Source organism: Hemiscyllium ocellatum, chromosome 20 (assembly GCF_020745735.1).
Source record: "Hemiscyllium ocellatum isolate sHemOce1 chromosome 20, sHemOce1.pat.X.cur, whole genome shotgun sequence".
NCBI classification, from domain to species: Eukaryota; Metazoa; Chordata; class Chondrichthyes; order Orectolobiformes; family Hemiscylliidae; genus Hemiscyllium; species Hemiscyllium ocellatum.
This window is the reverse complement of record NC_083420.1, coordinates 51,537,435-51,564,713: the sequence shown is the minus strand read 5'-3', so window position 1 is coordinate 51,564,713 and position 27,279 is coordinate 51,537,435. Positions and strand designations below refer to the sequence as shown.

The 27,279-nt window shown below is 41.0% G+C and overlaps 1 protein-coding gene across 1 annotated transcript in view; it reads left to right on the top strand.

Annotated features, from left to right (window-relative positions):
- Positions 1-27,279, top strand: part of chtf18 (CTF18, chromosome transmission fidelity factor 18 homolog (S. cerevisiae)) — a 117,796-nt gene that overhangs the window by 81,023 nt on the left and 9,494 nt on the right. The window contains exons 19-20 of the mRNA XM_060840862.1: positions 16,478-16,625; positions 20,838-20,954. Of these exons, the coding sequence (XP_060696845.1) occupies positions 16,478-16,625; positions 20,838-20,954 (265 nt within the window). The remainder of the gene's footprint in view (positions 1-16,477; positions 16,626-20,837; positions 20,955-27,279) is intronic.

The following is a 27,279-nucleotide window of genomic DNA, read 5'->3' as shown; positions in this document are numbered from 1 at the left end:
AAATTTGTCATATTTGTGACGAATAATCAGAAAGTGGCTAAGCACTCTCTCGTTTTATTTTAAGTTGTCTTATTCAATGAGTTACTCCAAGAATTCCTGTTGTATGCCAGGGAGGACTCCAACCTGTACTTGTTCATTATCTAATAACTGGCACTCATCTTGGAATGAAGCAAGGTTTCTTTAATATTAGAGCTTAGAACATTACAGCACAATACAGGCCTTTCGGCCATTGATGTTATGCTGACCTGTGGAACCAATCTGAAGCTTATCTAGTCTACACTATTCTATTCTCAACCATATGCCTATCCAATGACCATTTAAATGCCCTTAAAGCAAGCGAGTCAACTACTGTTGCAGGCAGTGCGTTCCATGCCCCTACTACTCTGAGTATAGAAACTACCTCTGACATCAGTCCCTCTCAATTACCTCTCAATTTAAAGCTATGTCCCTTCATGCTAGCCATCGCCATCTCACTGTCCAACCTATCTAACCCACTGCTTATCTTATGTCTCAATTAAGTTGCCTCTCAACCTTCTCTGTAATGAAAACAGCCTTAAGTCCCTCAGCCTTTCCTCATTAGACCTTCCCTCCATCCCAGGCAACATCCTAGCAAATCTCCTCTAAACCCTTTCCAAAGCTTCCACATCCTTCCTATAATGCGATGACCAGAACTATATGCAATATTCCGAGTGTGGCCACATCAGAGTTTTGTACAGCAGCAGCATGATCTCATGGTTCTGAAACTCAGTCCCTCTACCAATAAAAGATAACACACCATATACCTTCTTAACAAACCTATCAACTTGAGTGGCAACTTTCAAGGATCTATGTATCCGGACACCGAGATCTCTCTGCTCATCTGCAATCTTACCATTAGCCCAGTAATTTGCATTCCTGTTACTCCTTCCAAGTGAATCCTGTCTCACTTTTCCGCATTAAACTCCATTTGCCACCTCTCAGCCCAGCTCTGTAGCTTATTCAAAGTTTGTGAGAAGATTTGTAGCTCGGGTGCTTGTTGTTGTGGTTCTGTTCGCCGAGCTGGGAGTTTTTGTTGCAAACGTTTCGTCCCCTTTCTGTAGCTTATCTAGTCTCTCTGTAACCTACAACATCCTTCGTCACTGTCCACAACTCTACTGACCTTAGTGTCATCTGCAAATTTACTAAACCATCCTTCTATGCCCTCATCCAGGTTATTTATATAAATAATAAACAATGGTGGACCCAAAACAGATCCTTGCGGTACCCCACTAGAAACTGAACTCCAGGATGAATATTTCCCATCAACCACCACTCTTTTTTTTTCAGCTAGCCAATTTCTGATCCAAACTACTAAATCACCCTCAATCCCATTGCCCCTGTATTTTATGCAATAGCCTACCGTGGAGAGCCTTATCAAATGCCTGACTGAAATCAATATAAACCACATCAACCGCTTTTCTCTCATCTGCCTGTTTGATCACCTTCTCAAATAACTCACTAAGGTTTGTGAGGCACGACCTACCCTTCACAAAACCGTGTTGATCCCTAATCAACTTATTCCTTTCTAGATGGTTATAAATCCTATCTCTTATAACCCTTTCCAACACTTTGCCCACAACCGAAGTAAGGCTCACAGGTCTATAATTACCAGGGTTGCCTTTACTCTCCTTCCTGAACAAGGGAACACCATTTGCTATCCTCCCGTCTTCTGGAACTATTCTTGTAAACAACATCGTCATAAAGATCAAAGCTAAAGGCCCAGCAATCTCCTCCCTGGCTTCCCAGAGAAGTTTTATTTTTACACTTTCCAGAATTACTAACACCACCACCTCAATCCCATCTAGTCTAGTAGCCTGTATCTCAGTATTCTCCTCGACCACATTGTCTTTTTCTAGTGTGAATACTGACAAGTATTCATTTAGCGCTTCCCCTAACTCCTCTATCTCCATGCACAACTTCCCACTACCATGCTTGATTGGTCTTAATCTTACTCTAGTCTCTTTTTTTTATTCCTGATATAGCTATAGAAAGTCTTAGGGTTTCCCTTGATCCTATATGCCAATGCTTTCTCATGTCCCCTATTTGGTCTCTCTTTAGATCTTTCCTGGCTAACTTGCAACTCCCAAGCGCCCTAACTGAGCCATCACATCTCATCCTAACATAAGCCACCTCCATCCTTTGAAAATTATTTGAATTTCAGAGGTGCCTGGTGGTGGACGATTAGTACTGAATCTAGGTTTTAATAAGGGCTTAACAATCTGATACCTGATCAGAGCATATTGCCCATAGTCTCTGGTCATGCTGATGATTGAGCAGCCAACTGATGAGAGTTCAAAGGTTACACTAATTCCTGGGTCTGTGATTGATCCTATTCAGTCTGGTGTATGACAATGCATTCATAGAAAATTGGGAGTCACTTTCACCCAGCAAGCTCCATAAACAGCCGTAAGGTGATTACCAAATTGTTTTACATGTTGGTTGAGGTTTTGATGTTGTCTGTAAAAACTGGAAAAGTTAGTTCCTCCTTTTCAAACAGTACCTGAGAGCTTAACATTCATCTTTTGACATTTTCTGCTCAAGTCTTTATAGTGGTCCTTGAACCCACAGTCGTCTGATTTGGGTAAGAAATCTATTTTTTTTTATTTCAAGAATATACTTTATTCATAAAATATTCATAAAATAATTTGATGGACTGTACATTAGGTAATGCCATACATATGTCCACATTTACATACACAGCTCAGAATTATTATTATTACATACAGGTCTGTGCATTTCTCGCTCATACGCCCATATATTGAGCTGAGGCATCAGCAGAGCCCAAATGACTGCATGGGCCCCCTGATCTTCTTTCGACAGGCAGATGTTAAACGGTGGTCTTTCCCCACCGCGCCTTGGCGACAGCTGCCCCAAGCTTCAGCGCGTCCCTCAACACGTAGTCCTGGACCTTGGAATGTGCCAGTCTGCAACACTCAGTCGGGGTCAACTCCTTCAGCTGGAAGATCAACAGGTTTCGGACCACCCAGAGAGCGTACTTCACCGAGTTGATGATCCTCCAGGCGCAGTTGATGTTCGTCTCGGTGTGCATCTCGGGGAAAAGGCCGTGGAGCACGGAGTCCCGCGTCACGGCGCTGCTCAGGACGAACCTCGACAAATGCCACTGCATTCCTCTCCAGACTTCCTCTGCATAGGCACATTCCAGAAGGAGGTGTGTGAAAGTCTCGTCCCCCCCGCAGCCGCTTCGAGGGCAGTGTGCGGTGCGGCAGAGAGTCCGGGCGTGCATAAATGATCTCACAGGTAGAGCCCTTCTCACCACCAGCCAAGCCATGTCTTGGTGCTTGTTGGAAAGTTCTGGCGATGAGGCATTCTGCCAAATTGCTTTGACAGTCTGCTCAGGGAACCACTCAACAGGATCCGCCCTCTCCTTTTCCCGAAGGGTCTGAAGGACGCTACGTGCTGACCACTTCCTGATGGACTTGTGGTCAAAGGTGTTTTTCTTCAGAAATTTCTCCACAAAGGACAGGTGGTACGGAACGGTCCAACTACTCGGAGCGTTCCACGGCAGCGAGGCCAGGCCCATCCTTCGCAACACCGGGGACAGGTAGAACCTCAGTACATAGTGACACTTGGTGTTTGCGTACCGGGGATCCATGCACAGCTTGATGCAGCCACACACAAAGGTGACCATCAGGGTGAGGGTGGCATTGGGAGTGTTTTTTCCCCCATTGCACTGGTCTTTGTACATGGTGTCCCTTCGGACCCGGTCCATCTTTGATCTCTGCATGAAGTGGAAGATGGCCCGGGTGACTGCGGCAGCACAGGTTCTGGGGATAGGCCAGACCTGTGCCACATATAACAATACTGAGAGTACCTCACACCTGATGACCAGGTTTTTTCCCGCGATGGAGAGCAACCATTGCTCCCATCTGCCTAGTTTCTGTTCATCTTCCTGATCCGCTCCTCCCAGGTCTTGGCGCACGCCCCAGCACCCCCGAACCAAATACCCAGCACCTATGCCCTGCGGCAAACGGGCATTTAACAGGCAATATGATCTTAGCTGGGTAGAAGTCAAGATAATCATGCTGGTCAGCTGCTGGTTTGGGTTGGGTTAACTCTTGGTGCACTTTTAGCTTTCCCTACATCTTTGATCTTGTCAACATGCTCTTAGATACTTTGGGTAATGGGAAAGAAATGTTGCCTTTACAAGCAATAATTTTTCAAACAACCACATTTAAATAGAGTAAACTTAAGTCAGTCATTATCATAAGAATAAGAATTCTTGAAGCTTGATGGTGGACGTCCTTTCTCTGTGTTTTCTGAGATTGCTGACCAAATAAACATTCCAATGGTTTATTTGACTAATGTTATGGTAATTTTTTGATTTACGTACTTTCTTTCAGGGTGTGCCAAAGCACATTATAGTAAATTAAGTAGTTCTGAAGTTTAATCATGTTTTCAAAGTAGGAAATGCAGCAACCAATTTGTGCACAGCAAATCTGTCAAACTGGATTATGTAAAAAGGGCATGGAAAACAGACCTTTCGGTCCAACCAATCCACACCAATCATGTTCTCAAACTAAACTAGTCCCACTTGCCTGCCTTTGGCCCCATATCCCTCCAAACCTTTCCTATTCATGTACTAATCCAAATGTCTTTTAAATGTTGTAAGTGCACCTGAATCCACCATTTTCTCTGGCAGTTCATTCTACACATGAACCACTCTAAAAACGTTAATCTAGAATTAACAGCCTAATAACAACTCTTGTCAGTTGTTGTTCACTAATGTCCTCTTGGGAAGGAAATCAATGATGGGATAATAGTTATTGGTTGGTTTAAGAGTAACTATTGGCCAGAGCTTGCTTACTTTTCTTCACAATAATGCCATGGGATTGCTTACATCAACTTAAGAGGGAAGGGTTTAGTGTTGCATCTGAAAGTTGGAACCTTTGATAATCAAACATTGGAATATCTGCCTGAATTTTGTATTGAAGCCTCCAATTCAGAGGCAAGAGTATTACCTTTTGAACCATTATTAATATCTTTATAAAGAGATGGTTTCAGCAATATTATCATGGAGGGATGGGTAAAGACCATGAGAGCCGAAGGATCGGTGAAGGCCATTTTGCCCATTGAATCTCTCTACTCTACCTAGATCAATCTCGTTATTCTAATAATGCTTGTGAAATTTCTGAATGCATTTATGTTCATTTGATTTGAATACTGTGCAGTTCTAAAGGTTAATTACTCCACGGGTCAAATTCATCTGCTTGTAGCTGAAAATCCCTCCTCGTGCTTGTGGCTTAGTGGTGTTGCACAGAGAAATTTGTTCTGTTTTTGATTCCTTTGTATGTAAAATCTTTAATTCTCCAAGAACAGAAGAGAAAATCCCCAACATCTGTCTAAACCCCCAACACGTGAAAAGCTTTTCTGAACGTGCAGCTAGCTGAAGAGGATGACAGGCAGCTCTGGCATCTGGAATATAGAAATAAGCACTTTCATTTAATCTGCTGTACAGGAGGATCACCATTGAGTCTCTTTGATCCTGCTTTGGAGTACAGTTCACAAGGGTGTCGTGTGGAGGAAGCAGGCCGAGCAAGAGGGGAAGATGTATTCCTCTGCGTCACAGGCTGAGAGTGAATCTTCGGTTCCAATTAACCAACCCACGTTCCAGGCACGGTGTGAGGAAACTATACTGATAACTAACTGGGGACTGCCACTGGCTGTGGCTCTTTTTCTGCTCTGGCTCACCTATGCTTTCATATACCTGCCAGCTATGGTGCATCGGTCGATGGTAGAGAGCACAGCGAAAAACTTCACACAGGACTTCAAGTATGAACACACTGGTCGCCCTAACCCAAATTAGAAGCTTAAAGCCCAAGATGATGCAGGATGTGGGAAGGACAATGGAAAACCATATTAACTACTTTAATCATAATGCTTTTTCTTCACTCCGACGCTGACTGGTGCTACGTAGCGTTAGATATTCCACCTGCTTTGATTCTGACCTTTTCAACACTCGCCCTCCTTTTCATGGAAGAGGAAATGACGGTGCAAATGCATGCAGAAGAAAGATTGTTTTTAATTGAGAATGTCACTGGCCCTGGTGTATTACTAATGTGTGAATTCACTGGGTTTAACAGGAAAGTAAAATGGAAAAATTGTTCCTATCCCCTTGCACCATGGAACCTGTGGAAGATAATGGGGGAGGAGTTGAGCATATATACGTGATTGTGATGTTAAACACTCACAAAGATTTAAGAAGTTTCGGTTTATGTGAACTGCCATATGTTCAAAAGCTACCCAATTTTATGTTGTACAGCATGTGACAGTTTTTGAGGTGGGAGCATGAATATTACCCTAACATTATTCCCCAGTGCTTTCTTGAGCTGTGCGGGTCTGAATGAAGAAACTAACAGTATATACTGTATATAAGCACCCAATGATTGATACTTGTACTTCGGGAGAAGTTTGATGGATTGCATACCTTTGTGCTGCCCCATTTTAAATGTATACGTTATATGTAATTTAACCATTATTTCACCATGTTTATGAGCCCTATGAAAATTGCTATGAAATAATGTAAGATTTAAAATGAAACTCTTTTGTAAGGGGACTGGTTTTTTGACTTTCTATAAATTTATTGATGGGAGTATTAGTCAGTATATTGTGACTTTGACTTGGTTGTTGAAGCTCTCATACCTTAAGTCGAGGTTAGCCAACCGCTGGACCTGAAGACAAGTTTCAGTTGAGGTTCTCGTGCAGTATTGTTCCATAGTTGCATCGCCTGTTGCAATTAATGTTAAGGACCCTGTGACACTATTCAGTAGAGATTGGGGAGCTCTCCCAATAGCTTAACTACTGTTTTTCCTTGAACAAAATTACCTCCTCAACAACATCATTTTTGCTAGTGAAGTGTTGAAGATGTTTTATGCAGTGCATAACTATGTACATCCATGTACAAAGATCTCTGAAAGTTGCCATCCAGGTCGATAGGGTTGTTAAGAAGGCATAAACTGTGTTAGCTTTTATTGGTAGAATGATTAAGTTTCGGAGCCACAAGGTTATGCTGCAATTGCACAAAACTCTGGTGTGGCCACACTTGAAATATTGTGTACAGTTCTGATCACTGCATTATTGGAAGGATGTGGAAGCTTTGGAAAGGGTTCAGAGGAGATATACTAGGATGTTGTCTGGTATGGGGGAAGGCCTTATGAGGAAAGGCTGAGGGACTTGAGGCTATTTTTGTTAGAGAGAAGGTTGAGAGGTGGCTTAATTGAGACACTTAAGATAATCAGAGGGTTAGATAGGGTGGACAGTAAGAGCCTTTTTCCTTAGATGGGGATGGCTAGCACAAGGGGACAGAGCTTTAAATTGAGGGGTGATAGATATATGACAGATGTCAGAGGTAGTTTCCTTACTCAGAGAGTAGTAGGGGTGTGGAACGCACTGTCTGCAACAGTAATAGACTGTCCAACTTTAAGGGTATTTAAATGGTTAGTGGATAAACATGTGGATGAAAATGGAATAGTGTAGGATAGATAGGCTTCAGATTGGATCCAAGGCTCGGTGCAACTTCGAGGGCTGATGGGCCTGTTCTGTGCTGTAATGTTCTACGTTCTATAGCTACAAGTTCTTTCTAACACCCTAGTGGGAAAAGACATTATACCAATATTGCGTTGTTAGCTCTGTTAGTTCTTCACAGTGAGCAAACTTTAGTTGACCTCAGTGGTCCTGTCTTGGGAAGTGACTGTGGTGCAGAAAGGAGAATCAATCAAGGTCTACCATCCACTCCTGCTCAAAACATCAGTGTCATAGAGAATTCATTGTGAACAGGATCAGGCAAGGACAGAATTGAACATGTTCCGTCTTCAAGGCTTAAATTTGAAGAATGGTTACTTACAAGCTGTCAGTATTTTAAGGGACGCTGAAAGATATGAATAAGTTATTGTCTTCAATGCAATGTCACCAAGCTCGATGCACTAAGACTTTACCAGAAATGTTAATTTTATATAACTATTAAATGAGTTCCTGTGTACTACTTTATTTTGGAATACTGTCTCATTATCTTTAACAGTTGGATAAATAGTTTTGGAAAGACAATAAAATACAGAAAATTATCGTGAGCATACAAAATAATTTCACGGTATTCTAGCCTAACTGGTTAGCATTTTACGGAAGGGTTCTGAGCTCCTAATGGAAAGTCATTTTATTGTTCACTGACAAGAAGTTGAGTTCTTTTCCCCGTCTAAAACTCACATTTCTATTCCATCTTTATAAACAATTCCTTTTTATGTTTGATCATTCTACCTATACTATGTAAATATGAAATGATGTTTGAAAAGTATTTAATTAAGAGAAGAGTCTGAAGCTAACAGCTACTTTTAATCACATTAGGTTGCAATGGTTTCACTCCCCATAGTTAAAGGTTTTACCCTTTTTGCATAATTGCCCTATCAGAGCATGTTGACCTGCAACATATTTGCCTTATATTTTCAATCAATTTGAAATGATGCGCCATCCAATGTAAATGAAGTTAACCATACAGCTTGTCAGGAATAGGTTGCTACTGCAGAGCTTCATGACGCTGCTTGCATGTGTGTTAACACTGAGAATTCATCAGAGTATGTTCTGTCACACTTTTTCAACAGAAGTATTGCTGAAATAAGATGCATTTTTTGAAGTTTTAATCTTGTACAAAGGAATTGCCCCGATAAACGCAAAGCTAAAAGCTTAGACAAAAAGTCTCATTTCAGTAATAATCAAATTCTGTACTGCCAAAAAACTATTAGTCTTTTAATAGCTTACAGCTAACCTTGAAAAATGCTCTTTTCCCAGGCTTCAACTAGCCAATGTCTGATGGTTCTTACCAATCCTGTGGACCAACCATTTGTTTTTGCAACATCCAAAAACCCATTTAGCATGGAATTATTTCCTTCTTTTCTCACATTGTAGAATGCAGATGGGCTAAACTGATTTGGAAAATATTGAGTTAAACTGTACCCATTATTGTTTAGATCATCTATCAATATGTGGTAAAGGAGAGAATAGGTCACAAACTGTCCGGAGTTCCTGGTTAATTTGTACACTTAATCTCACAACGTTGGGAAATTTCTACATGGCTGCATTAAAATACTATTTTATCTCGAGTACCTTGTATCGGAAAAGGTGATTCATGAAGGATTGAGTAAATACTACTATTTTGTCATTAACGGGATTTGAATCCATCCTGGACTTGTAGACTGATAATTCCTTCTCTGCCTGATGTGGAAAGAGTTTGAGCAACTTTAACAGTGGTTAATAACTGCCACAATTAGTTGTGTTACAGCAAGAGTTGCCTTCTTATTTCATAAGACATCAGTCAATCCTTCCATGTCTTCTCTGAGCCTAGCTTGTACGCTGACTGATGCACTGAAATGAATTACTTTCTAATCCACCAGATGTCAATTTTGTCCACAAACCTGTGTGAATCTGTAATGTACTGCATTTGGACTTCCTGTGTAGGGCTTTACCCTGATGTTTATAGCTTTGATTGACATTTCATAATCCTCCACATAAACCTGTCCGCTGGTAGCCATGCCTGAAGCTCCCTGGGTCCTAAGCTCTGAAATTCATTCTCTTGATCACTCCACCCTTTCTCTTCACCTTCCTCCTTGTGATGTTTCTTGAAACATACCTCTTTGAGCAAGCTGTTTCTCGTCTGACCTTATGTGGCTCCAAGATTTTCAAAGTTGTTCAACTTTCATTGACCTATACAACTAATCAAAAACCCTGTCTTTTGCTTGAGCACATTTCACAGACACTTGATTGTTTCTTCCTACACAACTTACAGCATTGTTACATTTAGGAGGTGGCTATTTGGACTATTGTGCCTGCACTGGCTCTCTTACCTAGTACAAATCTCCTGCCTTGTTCCCATATCCTGGCACACATTTCTGTCCAAATAATCATCCAGTGCCATCTTGAATGTCTTGGCTGAACCTGCCTCCACCAGATTTCTACACAATGCATTCCTAATTACTCACTGTGTGAAAAAAAAATGTTCTCATATTACCCTTGTTTGCTTGCCCCTCCTCCCTTTCCTTTTCTATCTTTTCTGGACAGCTTGTATCCTGGAGTATTTAATACCCAGTCTTGCCCTTTCTTTAGCCAGGTCTCCAACACAACCACAAAATCATCATTCCATATTACAATCTGCATCTGTAACTTCCCAACCTTATTTACTATACTCTGTGCATTTACATACTGGCAAGATAATTCCGTTTTGGGTTTCTTTTCCTTCTCCCCTACTCTAAATTCACCGATTAACTTAATATTGTTCATGCTAGTGACAGCTGTATTCCTAAGTATTTTGCAAATCCGTAATCTCTTCTATTATGCTCCTGGTGTTAGTTTAAAATCCTCCCACTGGCACTAGCAAAATGCCCCGCAAGGAATTCAATTCCATTTCTGTTCAGATATAATCCATCCAGCTTGTAAAGCACCAGTCCCTGTTTCCAAAGAATCTCCTGCACCAACTTTCTAGCCACACATTCTGTACTCACTTGCATGTGGCACTGGGAGTCATCCAAATATCACGTCATATGTGGTCCTTCTTGATAACTCTTCACCTACTTCCCTAAATTGTGATTACAGGATCAAATCCTCCTTCCCACCAAATTCATTTGTACCAACATGGACAACAACCCCTTACTTCAAATTTTTACCCCTCCTCAAAGAATGTCCTGTAGCCATTCTGACACACTTGATTCTGGCACCAGACAGACAGTGTACCATCCTGGAGTCATGTTGACGACCACAATACCACCTGTCTGTTTCCTCACTAATGAATTCCCTATTACAATTGCTCCTTCCTTCCTGTGAGTCAGGCCACTTGTGGCGCTAGAATCTTGGCTTTGACTCTACTCCCTTGAGGAACCAGCATCTCCAGCAGCTTCCAAATTCCAAATTAACCCCTAGGGGCACCTGCAGTCTTTGCTTGTTTCTCTGGGAATGCCTTGTAGTCACCCATTCCCTTGCAACCTCAAGTTCCTTAAACTGCCTTGTGACCGCCTCTCTAAATATACTATCCACGTAACTCTCAGTCTCTTGGATAAGGCGCAGTGTCTCCAACCACTACCCAAGCTCTTGAAATTCCAAACTATAGTTTCTGTAGCGAGCAGTACTTCCTGCACGTGGTCATTTAGGACTGTGGTATAGTCTATGACTTCTCATATGTAACATGTCACATACCCCCCTTGGCCCACCTGAGCTGCCATACCTTGAACTAACTAGGTCTTACTTGCTTTCTTTCCAAGTTTCTTAATTAATTAGTCTTAAAGTTAGTCCCCTCACCTTAACATTTCTCTTATCCTACTTTGGCTTACTTATCCTATTGCTACTTACCTACTTTATTTATGGTAGTTGTGCCTTTCACTTATCCCTGGTGTTTTCAGTTAATCCCTTACTAATACCGTTTGATATTTTACAACTAGTTAGAGACCGTCCCTAATGATAGTTCCTTACCTTCCAATGAATTCACCAATTTCCTGTGATATCTCTCCAATTTTTTTTCTCCCCGGTTCTACATTCCCATCTGTAAACTTCTGGCATTAATTTTCGGACATGGCGAATAGCCCTTTTGAGCTTTGATGCACCAGGTACATTTTGTTCAGTCCTAACATTTAATTGAGGTAGTGATGGCTGCCATTTTGCTTGGGTATTGTTTGGGTGTGGTACCTTAGAATCGCCCCTGTGCTTTGCAAATGAACATTACAGATCCTCATTTGGCATTTCTTGTTGGCTTCTGACAGCAGTCCAACTGTTCATTTTCGGTAATATGCCATTCTGAGAAGATTGTGCTGTAGTAATGGCATAGTACTGTACTGGCATAGTGTCTTTTCATGCAGGAGAAAATGGACTGAACACTGGTGGAAGAATTGGAAAATTTGCTCAAGTGTTTCATTGAAAAGAATAAGGGCCTAAATCTTATCGTATTTTGGCAAAACATCATGGTTATGAAATTTCATGGAAAGTTTCACTCCGTGAGATCAAGCAAATTTTCTCATGCAGTCATTCCAATCTGACACATTAACTATTTACCACACCTCATTAACTCCCTACCACACTCCCAGAGTACCCCCCCTCACCCAATTCTCCCACCCTCTGTAGCCAGGAGTACTTACCACTGCCAGAAGATCCCAGTATCCCTGGCACCGGTGCCATCTTTAAAAGGCTGGGATGCACCTGGTCAAGCTCTGGTAGTCTGGAGCTGCCCAGCTCAACTTGTGATATTTGCCCAGGACATGGCAGAAAAAGGGAAATGGGTGCTCCACTTTGCAGCAAGGGACCTGGAGGTGCTGGTGGACAGGGTGGTGCAGAGAAAGGCAATCCCTCTTCCCTTGGACCAACAAAGGAGGCCATTATACTCGACCCTACCAACTTGATCCAAGGTGTCACTTGGTCTCAATCGGCTGGAGGAAGTCCCAGTACTGTGGGAAGAAGATTAATGACATCCTCTGTTTCACCAGGTTAAGTGTCTCTGCTGCTGCACTCACTTTCCTGCAAGGCTCATGCAGTATCACTCTCATTATTGCATGCAACCTTGCTTGGTCTCACCCACCCAGTTTCCCATGCTACTAATCCTTCAAGACCTCTGCACTGCATAATCAGTCATTCGAGACACTTCACCTTTGATCCTACTTGCACCAGAACCAAAAGCTGTGCCAGCAGCGCTTTCATCTCACTCCATCCCTCCCTTTCTCTCATTCCAAAAGGAAAGACCATTTTAGAGCAGAAAGAACCAAGGCGAGTGGCTGGGTGCCTGATATTTGGCTCCTCACCCCTTACAAGGAGAGGATCCTGATCCTGATCATCCCAAGCGGCCAAGTGAACATTTCAAGCCTTTGACTGATATCAGAGGCTGCCTTTGACTGACTGCCAAGAAACGCTGACTGACCAGTGTCTCCTGGGATTTCACTGAGGACAATTATTCTTATACCTTGAGACATAGTGACTTGTTTGCAGCATGTGCGGTGTGGTTGCCATGTAATCTGCTGGCACACAGTTCAGGTTTAAGATTGTTTGATTGAGTTTTTTGAGATGGTAATCGGGACTGTGGATGAGTGTCATGTATTTGATGCTTTTACCGTGGCTCTCAATAAGATCCTACATGGCTGACTGGTCAAGACAGTAGGATCTCATGGGATCCAAAGCAAAGTGGCACATTAGATGCAAAATTGTCCACGAGGCAGGAAGCAGAGGGTGATGGTTCAGGGATGTATATGTGACTGGAAGTTATTTCCAATGGAGTTCTACAGGCTTGCTGTTGTGACCCTTGCTGTTTGTGGTGTATGTTAATGATTTGGATTTTAATGTAGGGTAATGATTAATAAATCTGGGGAAGATGTGAAAATTAGTCGAGTGGTAAGTGGTTAGTTTAGCAAGGTCAGCTAAGCAGAATGGTGACAAATGGAATCAACGGGGAAATTGTGAAGTAATGAACTTGGGAAGGGCTAAGAAGGCAAGAGATTTGTATTATGAATGGTAAGGCTTTGGAAAATATTGAAATTCAGGGGGACTTTAATGTAGATCTATAGGTGGCAGGGAAGGTAAGCGGTGTTTGAAGAAGGCATATGGGTATTTGCCTTTATTAGCCCAAGGCATACAATATAAGAGCGAGCATAGTCTTCAGGAACTGTATAAAACATTGATAAGACCACAACTGAGATACTGCGTGCACTTCTGGTCGCCAGAAGATAAAGTTTGAAATAGAAATGTTACTTGGGCTGAAGGGTCTGGGATATAAGGAAAGATTGGATAGGCTGAGTTTGTTTTCCTTGGAAAAGTGAAGGTAGGAACGGACTAAATAGTAAAATAAAACAAAGAACCACAGATGCTAGAAATCGGAAGCGAAAACAGATTACTGGAGAAGGTTCACTGCACTCAAAACATTATCTCTGCTTTCTGTCCACAGATACTGTTAGATCTGAGTTTCTGTTCAAGTTGAAGGTACAGACAGGATCTGAGAGAGGTGTGTAAAATCAGAAATAGAGTGGATAAGAAGGCACTATTTCCATTAGTAGAAGGACAAATAACCACGGGGCTTAGATTTAAGGCGAGAGATAGACTCAAAAGAGAATTAAGAATTTTCTCACTAAAGGTGGCGGGCATTTGGAACTCGTTGCCTGAAAGGGATGTTGGGTCTGAAATTCTCATAACATTTAAGCAGTATTTAGATATTCAGCTGTGTTGCCATAGCCTCCAGGGCTATGACCAACAGCTGGAAAATGGGATTAATGTAGTCAGATCCTTGTAGGCTATTGTGACCATTATGGGCTAACGCCTTCCTTCTGTAATGCAAATGTCTGAGTCTATGAATTTTCAAGGTTAACTTTCCTTATTTGACACAGTCCCATATGGCTTGGGAAACTTCTTTCCTACTCTATCATTTATAATTATTTCGAGCCTCCCATTGAAACCAACTTCATTCATCTTCTATTCTCAAGGGTGTGACAACTTCTCTTTGCCGCCAGGCATGAGCAGGAAAACAAGAAGCCCAAGCTTTTTGGATGTTATGGACGTGCAGAGTAATTATCTCGCTGTGGTTAGACTGTGATATCGCTTGCAGACCAATGCTGCTATAAAATCTCAATATGTTTCTTATTTGTCACTCTCAGATGAGGGAAAGCACGTGACTGGTTTGGAGATCGTGCTGTACCCATATTAATAGAGACTGCCATTGAAAATTGTCTATTTTAGATGTTTTCACTCAAATGATAGGTTTGTATTTCTAGAGTAACTATTTCTAATACAAACTTAGGACGTTCCAAAATCCTTTAAAATCAATTAGTTACTTCTGAATTGTAGTCAGTGTTTGTAACATAAACAAAATGCCAGCTAATTTAATTTGCCCATAGAAAATTTCAGGAAACTGCAATGTGATGCTGATCAAATACTTTAGTGGTACTGCTGTGTCCAAAAATTGAGAGGAAGTGCTCTCAAGCCCAGAATCAGGTTGACTGTGAACAGGCGGTGGTATAAAATTTTCACTTGGCTGTATCTTGCTGCTTGAATTTTTTTTAACGTAAACATAGGGCTATCTTTTGGATGAGATATTAAATCAAGACTTGTCTTGTACGGATGTAGAAGGTCCCACAGCATTGACGAAAAGGGGAATTAATTCTAAAGTCATGATCAATATTCATACTTCAGCAAACAGTATTGTAACAGATTATCTTGTCATTATTATTGCTATTTGTCTATGCAAATAACTTTCCACTCTTTAACAGTGGTTTTACTTCAGGAGTATTTCATGCATAGTGAAATGTGCTACGTGAATGCAAGTTCATTCTTGCTTTGAGATGTAACTTAAGACCTCGCTTTTAAATCCAATTTCATTTTTAAAGAAGTTTTGCTGGTAATCCTGGTTTCATTTAACGCATGTTTGTGCAGTTGAAATACTATCTTAAGGGTTCAAGAATGACTAGTTGGTACAGCTGACCAGTGTGAAAGAACTGTGGATCAGTACCAGACATGTCAGAGGTCTGCATGGCAACGTGTCCATGCTTAAGCATGCAACATCTAGAACATTAGACTCACTGTGCAGTAAGATTGCAGCTTTAACATTACAAGGTTATTACATCATATTAACTTGTAATGTGCTGGTATAGATGTGCTGTGGATTCACATATTCAAAAGCAATAAGGTTTTGTTTTCAGCAAGCAACGCAAAGCCACCTTGAAAAATGTTATTTAACTTGCTGTGATCCCATCTCTCCACTTGCTTCTTGAATGCCACAACCACTGAAACACACAGTTTACACTTAATCAAAAAATTCTGAAGGCCTTTGACCATGATTTTCCATTCATAGATATTAAGGGCCAGAAAATTGTAGAACATTTAGCTTGTGATGTTACGTTAAGGTGTCCATTGAGTCTGAGGATCAGCTACTGGGTTTCCATAAACTCTAGTCATATGTTTTAACCCAGTGAATCGTTACTAGCTGCAGTATGAAGGTTTTTAAAGACGCTAATTGTCTGATATATAACATTTTATTGTGAATTTATTTTGCCATTGTTCATACATGCTCAATCAATTTGTTATTAAGTATAGGTCCAAGCAAATAAACAACAATTCACATTAATACATAGTTCATTTAACTTTGAAAACATTCAAAGGTATTCCCCATGAGTGTAATCAGACAAAATATTACTTTGAACCACTTGAGGAAATGCAGTCTTAGGAAATATAACTAAATGTGTAGATTTTAAGGAGTTTTTTTTTAAAGATAAAGAGAGATCAGGGAGGGAATTCTAGAATTTAGGGCCATTTCAGCTGGAGGTTTAGTAATGAAATTGGGGATGCTCAGATTAAAACAGTGAGAAACCTAGCAGTTGCATCGCAGGAACTTGATACATAAATGTACAGTGACCTACATGTTAATTGCTCCATAGGATTTTCGCTGCTTGTATTCACTATAATGTTCCTGTGTTCTGTTTGGCTTTGCCTTCCTCAATTACAGCAACATAGAAGATGTTTGCCGGTTTCCTGAACTTCCTGCACGAAGGCCGATGACTTACCAGGCGAAGCAGTTAGTAGCCCGTGAGATTGAACTGGAAAAGATGAGACGTGTGGAAGCTTTGCTGAATTCTCGCAACATGGAAAAGAAGGTGAGAGAGGTGTTGAGAGTCCTGTTGCCAATGTTTGAGTTTGGGATTATGGCCGGCATGGACTGGTTACACTGAAGGCTCTGTCACCGTGCTGTATGACTATATGACATGACGTGAATCAGGGTATGAGTTCAAGGCAAAGAAGGGGAACATCCTTTTGTAAAGATCGTGCTCTGAATGCATACAATTGTACCACTGATGTAAACCCAAGAGAATGTAAGGCACATGTTTGTTACAATGATCATCAAACCTTTTCTACTACATATGGAAATAAAGCTGATAAGAAATAGAAACATACCCTATCCTGATCTTTAACCCTGCTAAGAACCAAATAGGAAGAACTAATTTTCACTTTCATACTATTTTTGTTTGTTCATAACATATTTTCAGGAGGTGGTGATTACTGTCAATCTTGATGCATGGGCACAGTTCAAATTTAGCCCAAGTCTCCAGTTGCCAACTGGTCAGTTTGAACAGTCTGGGTGATCTGCAGATTTGAAATTGCCATTTAGTTATGTTCTTGCAATAGATTTGTCTTTCAGTTTATCAAATGACGCCACTTCCTTTTCTGAAAATTTTTAAAAGAATTCCCCAGTATACCGTTCTAAGAGTGTTGATTGTACAACATGGCAAGTTGGTTTCACTCTTTGAAAAAATATAGCTAATGGGGCATTTCAAATCTCAGATCAACTGAGATCACAATCCAGGCAGCTGACAGTAGAATTGGGCTAAATTAACAGATGCATGTGAAGCAAATGATAAAACATTCTGCATTAACAATAGTCGGGGTTAATGTTAAATGTCAGAAGTCACATGACACCATGTTATAGCACAACAGGTTTATTTGAAATCACAAGTTTTCGGAGCATAGTCCCTTCGTCAGATGAAGTGATTGCCTTCATCTGACGAAGGGGCTATGCTCCGAAAGCTTGTGATTTCAAATAGACCTGTTGGACTATAACATGTGTCGTGTGACATCTGACTTTGTCCACCCCAGTTCAACACCAGCATCTCCACATCAACACTAAATGTGAAAGAGATGAATTAACAAAGCTACAAAACTTAGATTCAAATGATCTTCCAAATAGATCCAGTAAAATACCAATACAATATGTGGTAATGTTTCTAACATTAAAAAGCAATACAGATACCACAATGTCTTGGTCAGTGTTCTTGCCTTATAATTGCAAAAACTTAGAGGAACATTATGGAAAACATTGTGAACTTCACATAAGAACACTGGAAGTAAGAGCAAGAGCAAAGCACAGAGACCCTCAAATCTGTTTCATCATTCAATGCAATCATAACTAATTTCCCCCAGCTACACACTTTTTTTGGTTGCTATCCATGTCTTCTGAAAGAACAGAAATCGAACTATCATGCCCTTGAACATAATCAACATTGAAGTATCTGCAGCCCTTTCGGGTGTGGATTTCCAGAGATTCCCCGCCATCTGAGTCTTAAATTAGTGACCCCTTAATCCTGAGACAATGTCCATGTATTCTAGATTCTCCAAAAATCTATCTATCCGATAATCTCTTTAAATTCTTCAGTGAGACCGTCTCTCGCTCTCTTGATCAAAGAGGCTGTGTGAGTTTAAAGATTAGAAGCAATGGCAATAAAAAGGAGAGGAAGTAAGAGTTTTGTGAATCTAAGAATTGATGAAAACCAGGACCTGCAAAAAAAGGTTAAAATAAAACAATGATTTCTGTATTCTTGCATAAGCTTCACTTTCATTGCACATGAAAAGAAGTTTGCATTTATTGTGCTTATGTTGAAGGGCTTTGTTTTTGTTGTATTGAGGATCGAACTTCTGAGCAACATATAGTTCTTTAGTGACTTATGGCAGTCTCCCAGGGTGTGTTGTGCCTGATTAGTAAAGTCTTTCGAGATTGGTACTTGACATCATGAGTTGTGGGTTTAAAGTTAGATGAAAGAAGGTGAACTATAACTCCCTGAAGGATCCCTGTTTGTGTGATGTGGGAAAAACAAGTCCTATTAATTAGCTCACTGTTGTCATCATGACAAAGTATATCCGTCTACCTAAGAATAAATAGCGTCCATAAACAATTCCTGCTAAACCGTTGAGAGGTTTGAAACTCTTACTTATAACTTCCCCATCACAAACTCTGCTCCTGCTTCACAGATCCCTTTCCCCCTTGGCTGCTGTCTCCAGCCGAATCAGACTGTTCTCACCTCAGCATCCCATTCGATTGGGCAAATTAAGAAACCAAGGTATTTTAAAAATTTATTCGTGGAATATGGGTGTCACTGGCTCGACCAGCATTTAATGCCCCTCCCCAACTGCTCTGAGAACATTGAAGAGTCACCTAATTGCTGAAGTCACAAGTAGGCCAGACCAGTTAGGAATGGCAAATTTCCTTCTCTAATGTGAAACAGTAAAAGCAAGGACCAAAAGTGTGCTCTGCTGATAAGGCACACTTGTTTATAAATTTGGTTTGAGCATGTAGTTCTTAACCCAATTGCTGTTTAACAAAATTTTAACTTGCATGGATGTGTTCAAATAGATCGTTCAAGCACAAGGGTTGAGGAAAGTTAAGCGACCCCGAATAAGGAGGTGTACATGTTTTTGGATGTACCACTGGAGGTTCTGATACAGCAGGTTGAGATGAGGTGGAATGCCCTAAACTACTTCCAGTGACTGGGAAGAACCTATCTCCCCTGCCTTGGCCTGGCCTTGTATCCTCTTGCCATTCCAAACCCACACCACGTAGTTGGGCCTGTTAGGAGGATGGTCATGACCAAGTTTTCCCTTTGTCCTACTGTTCCTCTGATGCCTTCTATAACATGTGCAATAAGACTTCACTTTTTGAAGTGAACTCTTGGGAGAATTTCAAAACGTGACACACCTTCCCCAGAAGTTTCCTAACAAGCTTCTGAAATTCGCTTCAAACTTCCAATAGAAATGCACCCAAGCATCAACAGGGATTTTAAGAAGCCATGACCTGTTTATTCCTCTACCACCAGGCAGCTTTTGAGGCCATTTGTTGAACCATTAGTCACCAAGTAGTGGCTCAGCTCTTTAGAGAGCTCCGTCAGGCAAGTTAATTCGCAGTAAGCCTCTTAACAATCCTAGCACAAGCCTAGTGTACCAAATGGCATGTTGAGCTGAGCACAGGTTAAACCAGTCTTAGAGCTTATAACCTCATCTTAGCCACCCTGTAGGCTCTTTAGTGTCTAAAATGTCTGAGGAAACCATGTTCCTATTAACCACTCGGTACTTACTGGTTTCATGTCAGAAACACAATCCACCTCACCTGACCTTAGTGCTGCCTCTGCAACCTCCCATCCTGTCATCAGACTCCAGTTTAGAACTGTTACTTATATCCTCCCCCATTTCTCATCCTTGTCTTTGAAATCCCTCCATGACCTAATTCCCTTTTTCATTTCTATAACCTCAACCTGGAGTTAGTGGGCGGCACGGTGGCACAGTGGTTAATACTGCTGCCTCACAGCGCCAGAGATCCGGGTTCAATTCCCGCCTCGGGCGACTGACTGTGTGGAGTTTGCACGTTCTCCCCGTGTCTGCGTGGGTTTCCTCCGGGTGCTCCGGTTTCCTCCCACAGTCACAAAGATGTGCAGGTCAGGTGAATTGGACATGCTAAATTGCCCGTAGTATTAGGTGGGGGGTAAATGTAGGGGTATGGGTGGGTTACGCTTCGGCAGGTCGGTGTGGACTTGTTGGGCCGAAGGGCCTGTTTCCACACTGTAAGTAATCTAATCTAATCTAAAAAAACCTTACGTCCTGCAAACCAAACTCTGCATTGCATTGGCTACGGTCTGAAGAGTGCATCTCCGAGCTCTCTCCCAATCTAGCCCTTTTTTCCACAGCCACACCCCTTTTAACAACAGCTACTAAGAGCTAGAATTGTCTAGAATTCCCTATCAGGATTCAGAATTCTACTACTGCTATTCCCCTCTCTGTCACACCTACCATTTTCACCTTATCCTTGTTTGTTATTCCTAGTCTTATTTGGCTCAATGCCCAGTTTTCCCAGAGCAGCAAATTATAATGTTCTTCTTTGGTGAAAATGCTTGTTAAACCTTCAGTTTTCAGTTTTTGTCTCCCTTCATTCCTTTCTCCTGAAAACCTTTTGACTTTACAAAACTAGGATAACCTTTGGGGCAGGTGCAATTCTGAATATGTTACTTAATCCTGGGTTGTTTGTTCTTTGCATTTTCTATTTTCAGGAAGCTGTTGAAGTCAAAAATAAAACAAGTGAAAGCAATACAAGTTCAAAAGCATGTGTGAAGAATCACAAACAGACGTTGGAAAATGTTCTCAAGTCTGTGTCTGTGAAAGAAAAGGTAAGGTTCATCAAAGGTAATTCGGAATGGATAGCATCATCAACCTTAAATGTTAAATCCTGAACTTCTGTAACTCCTACCACCCCTGCCAAAACTAAATCTCTGCATTGCTCCAGTTTTGTCCTCTTGTGCATTACCAATTTTAATTTCTCCCCCACAAAGTGACCATGCATTTAGCTGTCAGGTCCCCTTGCTCTGGCTTTCTCTCCAAGAGTCCTTAAATGTACCTCCTTGACCAGTTTTTGGTCACCTGTCCTGAAATCTCCTTCCTATTCATCTTCCTTCCTATGACAGCAAGTTATACGTTCTAACTGCTCTGTGGAAAAAGATGTTTCTTCTGAATAACCTTTGTCTTTCTTTTGTCTGCAGGAGTAAGTACCTTCTCCACATCATCCACCATGAAACTCTTCTGAGATCTTAAATGAGTCTGTTAGATTACTCTTCAGTTTTCTGTACTAACCATAGCACATCATGACTAGAGGAGCCATTAGTAATAGCATCCATGCTCAACATTATGAATGAGATGAAGCTCCTGTGCAGAGTCAAACACATTCTTTAGATCTACAGATCTTTTAAATTTTCCCTACTGAGGCTATTGCTATCCATCACCTATAAACAGGCCCAGGGCAGCGAGAGGAGATGCAAATGAGCAGTGGCAAACCTTTTCCTTTTCAAGAATATATCCTGTTTGCCTCCAAAGTACTGAGATAACTTGTAGTCTACTATTTTTAATGAACAAAACACAACCTCTTAGATCACTGGGCTTTAGATAAGTCAGTGGTCAGAATAGTAGCAATCATGGATACAAGAAATCCTCTCTCTGGCGCTATCTGTTACTGAGAGGTCAGGCTATTTCTGTAGAAATTCACCCTTGAAGTACCACAAGATGCAGGTTAATGAAAATGAAAATGAAGCAGGCTGTAAAATTAATGGCTGATTCATTCATTTGTTTCTTATCACTAGTCCCAAGTTGAAGTTTACCCTCATTAACTTTGAGGTGAAATTCTGAATCTGGAACATCTCTCACTAGGAAGCTCCTGAGTTCACTGTTCTCAGTCTGGACATCAGTTAATTGGTGATTTGTTAAATAGAATCCAATTTGTTTAGACACTGGATGCATGTATCATTGAGCTCCTGTTATCCACACTGTTGAGATTACTGTCATTGTTCACAGATCATGCTCATGACTGAGTCCTATTTGAGTAAGGTGCAAAAACTCATAGTAGCCTGTTCAAGTGAACAAATCCTGGCCATTATGATACTGGTGTAATCTTTGCCTAACACTGAATGCTGTTACCCTTGTCTAACTCTCCTGGTTTTGTGTATGACTTTTGTTATAATTTGAAAAAGCAAGTGAGAGATTTTCTCAGTAGTGAATAAGGGCGGTTGTGATGCCTCCACAGGAACATTGATCCTTTCATGGTATCTTGATTCTTTGTTGGAAGTTATTGTAAATCTGAAATAATTACCGAAATTGCTTGAAGTACTGATCAAGTCCGGTAGTATCTTTACAGAAATAAACAAATTTAATGTTTTATATGCTTTCATCAGAACTGGTTCTGTGCCATGTATGGAACTTGCATTTGACCAAATTTGATCTAGTGGAAAGTTGTCTGTCTTGTTGCTCCAAATCACAATGTAACCTCAGCGGTAACATTACCTATGTTTTCTTTTTTGGGTGAGGGAGTAGTGAGTGCCATTGAATATGGAGGTCCATAGTGGTTTGATGTAGTTTGCCAAGGAAGGAAGTCTTTACCCCCAGAGACACAATTGGCTGCCAGCTGCTTCAAGCGTTGCTAGAGCTAACAGCAGGGTAACTAACAACTGCTTCTTTCTGTCAAAACAGTAGAGGTAATGGAGAGGTACTCTAGAGAGCACACAGGACACGCTAGGGGCCTGATCAGGGCAACACCTGGGTTTGAGTGAGCATTTGAAAATTCTTCCTTTGATTGAACTTCAGCACCAGGCTAGATCTCATCGTGGAAATGCCAGCATTACTGAAGATTGATGTTTATTTAAAAGGGCCAATAATTGTATTCCTGTTGCTCCATTAAAAGCGAGAGGATTGAGTTTATTGCTGTCCGTGCTATCGCCTTCTGCTGACTGATTTGGCTAAGGCTAAGCACACGGACATATCCACAGGTCCATCGCTGTTGCAATTTGTGTTACCTCCATGTCTACATTTATTGGTAGCTAACCTCTCTTCTTCTATTGGAATTTTTACAGAGCCCTCAGCTAGTTTCCAATCCCATTGTATTCTATTATATGTGGCTATGCCTCTACATGGGGTAATTCCCAGTAAAACACAACTTGATACATATCCTTGAGGAGTGAAGACATTGATCTGCCTGCAGAAGATGTGGTTTGAAGCTTCAACAATTCCTATTTCAACCACTAGTCTGTGTGTCAACTGGAAAGTTGAATCCCCTTAATCAGACTATAGTGGAATGTCCCAATCATCTGTCGTCTTCCAATGCACCTGTTTGTTTGTTCTTGCCTAAATAATGATGTCTTATTACAATTCCTTCAGTCAGTATCCTTTTTTTTCAAATATAACAAAAAGCCATGGTTTTTCCATTGCAATCGTTATTTATGGTGTGGAAGGAGGCTATTTTGGTCCATAGAATCTATGCCAGCTTGCCACTGAGCATCTAGTCAGTAACATTTCTCTCCCTCACACCCCTCTCCAACCTCAACCCCATTTCTATTTGTGTAGCTCTGTAAGTTTATTTCCTTGAAGTATCCATTCAGTTTCCTTTTGAAATCATTCTACTTAAGTCTCGTGGGCAGCAATTTCCAATTCATTCCCACTCTGTGTGTAAAAATGTTCATCCTTGCATTTCACCTTCATCCCTAAACCAATGTCTTAAATCTAGATCATCAACTAATGAGCACAGTTTTTCCTAAGCCTCTCATTATCTTGTATACCTCTGTACAGTTCTAGTCAGTATTCCAGGAAGGTTGAGAAGGAACTTCAGAGAGTGGAGGAGATGCTCAATGAATGTACTCAATGAGGTAGTATTTAATGAAATGTCAGGACACTAGGAAGCTAGTGTAGATAGATCAGGGCAGATTTGATGGGCCAAAGGACCTTTTCTGTTATTTATAACTCTGTGATTCTCCAACTGAGCATAATATTCAAGTTTGTTCTAACCAGGGCTTTATTTAGATCCGGCTTAACTTCACTGCTTGTGGTCTCAATGCCTCTGTTTGAGGTTGAACATCCCAAATGCTTTTGTAATATCTTTTTCAAAATGCCTTGTTATTTCAAAGATTGGTGCATCTTTAGCCCCATGGCCCCCTATTACTCAAAGGCCACTGTTTAACGCAAGTCTCTCCCACATACTGTTGGTAATGGGAAACTTTGACTGTGCCCATAAAGAGGGGCTTTCTTTCCACGTCCTTTATTATGGCTAAGGCAATAGACAGATCATGCCCCATTTCTGTCTGTATTGGAGGTGGAACAAAGCCCATACTGCCTTTGAATTACTCTTGTTTTTGTTGCCTATACTTCATACCTACTGATCAATTTGTAACACTACACTCTCTCTTTCCTCCTGCTCTCTTATCCCACTTTATTATTTACTCATTATCCATCTTGTGGAAAAGATCTGATCATTTCATATTTCCCCAAATTTCTCTGGGTCCCCCATTCTCCAGAATTTCTTCCTTCATTCTGCAAGGCACTGATATATTCAAAGATTTGAATCCATAAAGCAGGCATTTTCTGTGTTTCAAACATAGGATGGTATGTCTTTAACTCTTTTCTGAAAGGAAGTGTGGGGGATCATTGAATGAATGATTGTAACAAATCTTAACTACAAACAGGAAATACTAATGGATTTTCTGTCATCAGTTGACTGACATATTGTTCATTTTGAGGATTTTCCCAGCCTGACATGCCTATATATTTCTTTTTTCACTTTAAGAAAGACTTACACTTGTACTTATTGCAGCTCTCCAAAAGAATGTGATACATTAAATTGCTTTGCAAGTCGGTGACTGTTATGTGGGATGACGCAGTTGCCAGTTGTTCAGATCCCACAAAGATTAGCCTGGTGACTAATGAGAAGACACACTTTTTTTTAAAAAAATTTAGTTTGATGGAGGAAGGTTAGCCCAGGATGTTCTGAAAGGGGTAGTGAGAAATCCTACTTTTCTTTGAGTATTGTTGTGTGATCTTTAATGTTTATTGGGCTGGATGCCAATTTACATGCCCATTAGTGGGTGGCACAGTGGGTGGGCGGCACGGTGGCACAGTGGTTAGCACTGCTGCCTCACAGCGCCTGAGACCCGGGTTCAATTCCCGACTCAGGCGACTGACTGTGTGGAGTTTACACGTTCTCCCCGTGTCTACGTGGGTTTCCTCCGGGTGCTCCGGTTTCCTCCCACAGTCCAAAGATGTGCGGGTCAGGTGAATTGGCCATGCTAAATTGCCCGTAGTGTTAGGTAAGGGGTAAATGTAGGGGTATGGGTGGGTTTCGCTTCGGCGGGTCGGTGTGGACTTGTTGGGCCGAAGGGCCTGTTTCCACACTGTAAGTCTAATCCAATCTAATCTAATCTAAAAGGATGGCACAGTGTGAACTGTGGTGCCAACCTGAACTTTATGCATTGTTCCCTCTCTCCCCTTCCCTTTAAGTTGCTTGCCCTCAGCTCATGGGGAATATTTTGATGCAAAATGTTTACCATATTATTAAGCATACTGTTGTGTTCACTGATCACAGGTGTAGAAAGGCAGAATGAATCATGTATTACAGCATAGGCTTTGTTGGCAGATTTGGGTCTTCATTACTTTAATAATCTCGTAATTACTAAAGCATAGCAGCTGTGTTTTGTGTCCTATTCATTTATCCCTGTGATTTGCACTGAGAATGTGCTGAGTGCAGTCTTGTAAACATTTGCAACTCACGTTTGTAAGTGTCCTATTTAAATCTGTGACATTTACGTCCAGCATAGAGTGGACATTTCTTAAAATGCATGACTGAGTAAACTGAAATAATGCAGGAATGATTTCAATCTGACACTGGAAGCATAGTAATTTTTAAAAATTCATTCCTGGGCTGCAAGTGTCATAAACCTATTGCCCATAGCTCATTTCCCTCAAGCAAGTAGGCCTTCTTTAGCCCCTGCACATCCTTTTTTTTAACCAGCATTTAATGTGTCTGGCTGGCCAGTTCAGAAGGCAGTTAGGTGTTCAACAACATTGGTATAGGGTCAGAGTCAAAAAGCACCAGGCCAAATGAAGACAGCAGTGTTCCTTCCCCAAAGAATATCAGTGAGCTAGTGGGATTTTTGCAGCAATCCAACAGTTCATGGTGATTAGAGCAAAAATAAAAGTCCTGTCCTATTTAAATTGCAATGAGGCCTCCTGGATGCAGACAATGACGGCTCCTGCTAATGAAATTAGTCAGAATGCATTACATTCATTGGCAGCGTGTCCTTCAAACCATTCATCTGATTGTGTTATAGCCACCAGCTTGTTGTCACCTCTCTATTCGTACTGTTAACTTGTGCTGATTCACAGTTCCTAAAATTGTCATTTTATTTGTTAATTTTTACAACATTTTTGTTCTGAATAATGAGCTGTGCTTCACCCTGATTTTTCACTCCAGTTTAGTATGAGTGACGCTTTACAATTTTTGCCTGTATTTAATTTCATTGACATTCGGCCTGAAAATAGAGTGGTATTTGTAGTTGGTTTCACCTCCATCTCAGAAGGTTACCACTCGTGACTACAATCCATAGAAAGTGACCCCAGGAAAATACTTTATTTTCAAGGGGAAAATAACTATGCAACACAAGAGGAGATGGTCCCATTGTGATTCTTTGGAAACTGTCTAATTTATCCTGTTCTGTAGCTAGGAATGTTTACAACCATCCACTGGTGATCCTACTTTGAAACAAATGTGACACTATTGATGGCCCTGGGTAAATTGATCTCTGGTTATATCTGATTATTTGAGTCAGAAGCTGTGTCTCACTACGCAGTGTCTCTGCTGAGGACTTTTAACTTCTGTTTTGCTGCAACACATTGTGCAGTTCTTGTGATCAAAACATAATCCTGAAAATATTGTGGGGTCATCATAAATTAACCGTCAAAAGTGTAATGTCAAAACCAGTAATTGGAACAAGTTTGAACTTGCTGAACAGGATATCAGCATGTTGATGCAAAGGATCCTGGATGTATATTCTTTCCCAGGAGATTGTGCCACTGACAGATACTAATTACAAGTCATGGATGAAGAAAGGCTTCTGACAATTGAAGCTTCTCTCTAGTAACCTTGCTCTCCTTTTCAAACATTTTGAAAGCTGACCACTAATGCTC